The sequence below is a fragment of the Rhinichthys klamathensis genome, unplaced genomic scaffold, assembly GCF_029890125.1.
Source record: "Rhinichthys klamathensis goyatoka isolate OS25496 unplaced genomic scaffold, OSU_Roscu_1.1 h1tg000452l_1, whole genome shotgun sequence".
In the NCBI taxonomy this organism is placed as follows: domain Eukaryota; kingdom Metazoa; phylum Chordata; class Actinopteri; order Cypriniformes; family Leuciscidae; genus Rhinichthys; species Rhinichthys klamathensis.
In genome coordinates, this window is record NW_026606944.1 from 1084472 (window position 1) to 1090670 (window position 6199).

A 6199-nucleotide genomic window follows, 5' to 3' on the forward strand; every position below is an offset into this window, starting at 1 on the left:
GTAAACACGTGCGGCAAACATGTCTAGAATTTGGCTTAAATAATCTCTGATGATAACGTTCGCTATTATAAAAATAAACCCCCAAAATATTATATTTTAGTATAATATTTTTTTTTTTTTTTGTAAATTGTTCAGTATTATATTGAGAGAGCACTTGTTAAACTGTTTACTTTTGTTAGGAAGAAAATACTCAGGCTACAGTATGTCTACTAGTTGTGAAGTTGTGTAACAGTTTTATCATTTTAATATGCACAAAGAGTATGCATATTTTTTATTATTATTTATTCATTTTTGGTACATTTCTTAAGAAGCATAATTTATTTTTAAACTTATTTGTTGGTCAGTTGGGGTCTGTGCGATATTAAGTAAACCATCTATAATGTTTTATTGGTCTACTATAGTAATGCTAATATTTAGAATAATATATTGAATTTAATAGGCGTCTCTCACATTGTCCCACAGCAACATTAAAATAGAATAAATTATTATTATAAAACATTGAACACTAATCTACACTATTAAGTGTCCATTCCATTAATTTAACATATTTAATACTGGGGGCATCCAAATTATTTGACATAGGCCTATTTGATTTTTTTTTTTTTTAAGTAACGCAATAGTTACTTTCTCTGGTAATTAGTTACTTTTATAATGATGTAACTCAGTTACTAACTCAGTTACTATTTGTGAGAAGTAACTAGTAACTATAACTAATTACTTTTTTTAAGTAACATGCTCAACACTGCCAACAAGAAGCTGAGCTCGTGACTGAGGCGCTGTCAAAAGCAGTCATATATTTGCGCTTTTAGATATTGTTCATCCAAGGCATCACTGAAATATATAAGTTTTTGTTTATTTAAATGAAAAGTTAAGTTCTGTATTATTATCCTCTCTTACTGTTATATGAATTAATTAGTGAAACAATTTTTAAAAAAGGTTTAGGGGGGGGGGGGGGGGGGGGGGGTTGGGGGGGTTGGGCGCGACAAAAAAAAGTTTGAGAACCACTGCGTTAACAAAACACTTTGTCACATGTGATATTTATGGATCCTGTCTCTCTCAGTGCTGAAACTCTTTATACAAAGTTACATGTTTAGACAGCTCAGACTTGTATACAGTAATCTATTTTCAAACACACATTAGTTCTCATTAATACAGATTCATTTGTTAATGATTCTTCATGATTTCCATTTTAAATCATACACTGAAGGTTCAGTATTATTGGAATCACATTCTGCAAAGCTCATCTTATCTTAAGGGAAACAGTAGGAAACCACTGAAAGTGTTGTAGTTTTCGTGGTTATCTGCTATACTCCCATTTGACCTAAGTCTCACATAGACGACATCTCCAGCCTCCAGAATCAACACAGCTCCATTCGAGGAGTTTTTCAAGTTTTTCTTTCCCTGAGCCGGAGCCTGTTCATCATGTGCAATAACCACATGCTCTCCATTCTTAAAGATGGCTGCATTTGCTGCAGTTTCGCCATTACCATGTACAGAGATTCTGAACATGTACGCTCCTTTCAGCGGCGCTGTGAAAATACCTAAATCAAATAACAAGAGATACAGAATCAGATATTTCCTGAATGATCGCTATAGTTTTGCAATAGTTTTGAAATATGGCAGATCATTTAATTCTCTTATACACATTACATAACTGCAGAGAGGTCTGAATGGAGCAGAAGGGTTTTCATTACTATAAACTAAGTTTTAAGACTCATTTCATTGATCATTACCTGTGATTGGGTTGTAGGAGTTCCCTATGTTTGTGAAGACTTTCCTGTAGGTGAGTGTGATATCAGTGGTAATAGGACCAATTTCTAAATAGCCAGATGAAATCAGTCCCGCTGAAAAAGCTATTTTTCTGTCTGTTATTAAAAAACATAAGCAATATTGTGAATATCACTCTATTACACTGAGAATGTATACACAGAATTTAACATAATTCAAGCAGTTTCACCTCTATTTTCCTTTCTCAACTCCACTTGACCCAGAGTAAGATTTGATATTTCTGTGAAGGAATAAAGATTCTATTAAATGACATTTATTCTACTTATTGTAATAGATTGACTAAACAATTTACACAGTATACATTGAATCTTACACTAACATTTACACTATGCAATGTATTGCATTGGTGTTTTACTTTGAGGATCATTGATAAAAGAGTGAATGTTTTGGTGAGGTACCATCATTTTTCTTGTTCAGCTCTTCCAGAATAAACGTCTGTTGTTCTGCAGCCTTCTCCGCATCCCTCAATCGCGTTTCTAAAGCTCTGATGTGTGTTTTCTGCTCTGTAACTGTGGCGGTCAGTTCTCTGATGTTTGTTTTCTGCTCTGTAACTGTGGCGGTCAGTTCTCTGATGATGGTTTTCTGCTCTGTAACTGTGGCGGTCAGTTCTCTCAGCGCTGCATGGATGTCAGTGAAGAACAGATGGTAGTTTTGTCGGCTGTCAGTTGAAGCTTCATCTCTCGAAGTGTCTGTTTGAGGTGTATTCTGTCCTCCGTCCTCAGATCTGAGCTGTTGACTGATCTCATTCTCATTGAGTCCTCCATCTACCTGATGCTGTACTAAATTCATCATTCTTCACTGATGTTTGTTTCCAGCTCTTGCTCTGTCGTCCTCACAGCCTCTCATGTTCCTTTTATAGTGTCCTGATTTACTGTCTTTGTACATGGGGGTTTATATTGCTTCAGATAAATAAGTAGTTTAAGTTAATTGTTAATCCTATTCAAAGGGATGTTCCGGGTTCAGTAGATGTTTAACTCTGTTCATAACATTTGTGGCACTATGTTGATCACAACAGAAAATAACTCTGATTCATCTCTCTCCCTTTAAAAAAAAACACAATTATATAGATCAGCGGTCGGCATCATTATACCACGCAAAGGGAAAATCACAGAAACCTCCGGTCTCGTGAATGGATTGTCGGATCTCACACTTTAATAATATTTATTGGACAGGCTGTGTGACTGTGAGGAATGATTACCTCAAGATGTACGTCCATATGTAAAGTTTAGTGACTTTATTTAAATTAAATACATTAGCTATTGTCACGTGCCAGTGACTATCCCGACCTCTGATATATTTATGACCTCTGATATAGATGGTCACATGACTCTCTGGTACCATGTGCATATCTTACAAAAGTTACCAGGTTTACCAGATTTATGTTATGACATAAAAAGAGGAAACATTGGATATAAATGTACACAGACAAAATTAGTAAGTGATGTTTGAAATAATGCGTGTTTTAATATTTACTGCTTGGCAAATTTATTTCCATTGTAAGTGCCTGACAAAAAAAATTAAACTAAAGAACGAGTTGACAGTTATTTCTGTGATTGATATCATTCCACAAATCCACAAAATGAATGTAATTAATTAATGGGGGGTTATAGGGTGGTTCTGTAAAAGTTTTCTGTTTTAGTTCTCATGCAGAGTTGTCACTCTAAAAGTACACTGTATGTAATACTACTGTTAATACATCTATCTTAATTTTCCCTTTGTTTGCCACCGCCACTCTGGTTGCTTTAGGACAATTTAAAGCGAGTAAATTTGATGAATTTTCATTTTTGGGTGAACTATCCCTTTAAATAGGGTGTTTTACGACACATCTTTACCTTCACAGGACACATGTGCTTTCCACTATTTACCTTCTAGTGTTTTCAAACATTCAAGTATGTCATGTATTTTAACTTTCGTTATCCTAGCATTAAGTTTAAATCCTATATTTTCCTATGAAGTCACCTTTATTTGTATAGCACTTTTTACAATACAGATTGTATAAGCAGCTTTACTATCGTTATCATCTCTGCTTCCCCTTTAAGGTTTGTTGGAAAAAATGCGTATTTGTGAAGTAGTGGGCAGGTGAATGCTGGGAGTGTAAACAAAAAGTATAGTGGAAGCAGTCTGAGTTTTACGGTGCGAACGTAGCAGGCTATGCTCCAGTTAAATGCTAGAAAGAAAAGTGCCTTGTATGCCTGTGAATGTGTACCGCTGTAAATAATAAAGCCCGAGTTCATTGTTGAAACCAACCGACGACTACAGTGTGTGCTTCAGCTCTGTTAGCCCGGACCACTATAAGCAAGTTAAAACATATGAAAGCGCTATATAAATGCCTCATTCATTCATTCATTCATGATAACAGGAAAATAATGCAACAAAATTGGTTTCTAGAAGAATAGCGTCACAGCCCAGCTTAAGTAAGTTCAGTGTCGATTCATTTCCATAGTAAAAATCATTAGTTATTAATTTAGTTTATTTATCTGCACAGCAGCTCTGGAGAAAACAGTGATGTCATCATCCAGCTCGGTTCAGTTCTCATCGAATGTTGTTATTCAGATCAAGAATAATAAGTGTCCCCAGCTAAGCAAGCCAGTGGCAAGGAACCAAAACTCCATCAGGTGACAGAAATAGAAAAAAACTTTGGGAGAAATCAGGCTCAGTCGGGGGCCAGTTCTGGCCAACGAACAAACAGTGTAATGATTGTGATTCAGGTGACATCACGGTTCAGTAGTCAAATGGGGATCGAAACATTAAAAATATTTAATCCAGTTCCATCTGGTTGAAGATCGGATTCATTGGTATAGAGGCGGGTTTGTTGAGGATCAGTGCCGATGGCTGTCGTGTCGATGAGGCCTTCACAGGGGAGAGTCTAGTTAACACAATCTCTGCTGACATTCAGGGATGCTTTGTGGTCGTGTCTAAGTGTAGATCCAATATCTTATCTAGATACGACCCGGATCTGGCTGACTACAGTAACCTTGGGATAAACAGAGAGACTAATATTAGCGTAGATGCCATTCTTCTAATGATGTTACAAGTACATCGGGTGTTATGGGAAGTGTTCCCGGTTCTAGCTGACCTTGTTTATGCAACAATTATTTAACTGATTTGATTTATAGATACTGATATTGTGTTGTGTATGCCGGGTTAAAGAAGTGTGTTTTTAGTCTAGATTTAAACTGACAGAGTGTGTCTGCCAGGGGTGTCAAGTAACGAATTACAAATACTCACGTTACTTTTTTTTTTAAATCAGAAATTGCACTTTTTTGAGTAGGTTAAAAATGGTGTACTTTTACTTGAGTACATTTTAAGTGATCTATCAGTCCCTTTACTCTGCTATTTTCCTTCCGTGTGTGGTCGTTACTCGTTACATGCTTGTTTTATTTATTGTTATCCATCAACGTGATTGGATCGAGTATTCGGTCTCGTGACTGTCTTCAAATAAAATTCTGCATTGAAAACTTAAAACACCAACTGCTTTTAATCATGGCTGCTGTGGAAGTGCATTCTTCAAGCATCAATTCAATCGAGATATCAGCGTGCTAAGGTACATTTCACATTTATGCTTAGTAAATTTCTTTATATAGGTAGGCTTATCTACAGGGCCTGACATTTGGTGTGAGGTTGGGGGTAGTGTTGTGTACGACTCCCTCAAGTGCCACGTTCAAAATGTGGTGAATTCCCGCTCCCCTTTGCTTATATTTAGAGACCCGTGATCTGTGCAGTCAGTGTTTCGTCTCTCCCTCGTGTGCTCGTCTTGCACTTGGAGAAGTCGGCAGCTCGTTGACTCTTGAGGAGTTTAGTATGAGTAAAGGTGTGCTGGGGACACTCTAAAACGCTTAATGTGGAAAAACACCTTCTGTACTGAAATTGGAGGACCAGATTCAGTATGACCCATGGCGCTAACTTGTACTGCCTTTCTGTCAGTGTGTGACTATACCAGGTTAATAAACAATGGGTTTTTTTAATATACTGCGTGCTTTTCTGTCAGTGTGTGACTATAGCTGGTTAATAAACAACGTTTTTTGAATGATCCATTTCATACAATCCACCTTCATTTTTTTTTTCCATTCACTGCAAAGAGTATGTGTGTGTGTATTTTGAAAAAGTTTCCTTAATGCACAATTTTCCTTACAAATTATATTATCAGCATAACAATTTTATGTAAATGTAGCTGTGTAAAATGTAAGGGATGATGCCCCCTTCTAGAACAATGTGCATTTACATTAACATATTTAATGTAATGCAATTACGGTGTTATTTGCTCACTATCTTAGCCTTTTACAGTGCATTAGGTGAGGTAAACATAATATCAGTGATTTTTATTTCTTTATCAAAACACTAAAACTGGTACAGTTTTGGAGAGAAATTGGGTGTTTTGAATCTCTATTTAACCCATCTTCATGGTGTGTGA

General features: G+C 36.2%; 1 protein-coding gene across 1 annotated transcript; it reads right to left on the bottom strand.

Moving 5' to 3' along the window:
- Positions 1 to 1129: 1129 nt before the first annotated feature.
- LOC130071662 (uncharacterized) lies at positions 1130 to 2607 on the bottom strand. Its single transcript, XM_056236523.1, has 4 exons — positions 2187 to 2607; positions 1958 to 2008; positions 1734 to 1865; positions 1130 to 1541 (listed from the first exon to the last, which is right to left on the bottom strand). Exons 1-4 carry the CDS (start codon positions 2578 to 2580, stop codon positions 1246 to 1248), a joined length of 873 nt encoding a protein of 290 aa, XP_056092498.1. The 5' UTR covers positions 2581 to 2607; the 3' UTR covers positions 1130 to 1245.
- Positions 2608 to 6199: the final 3592 nt, after the last annotated feature.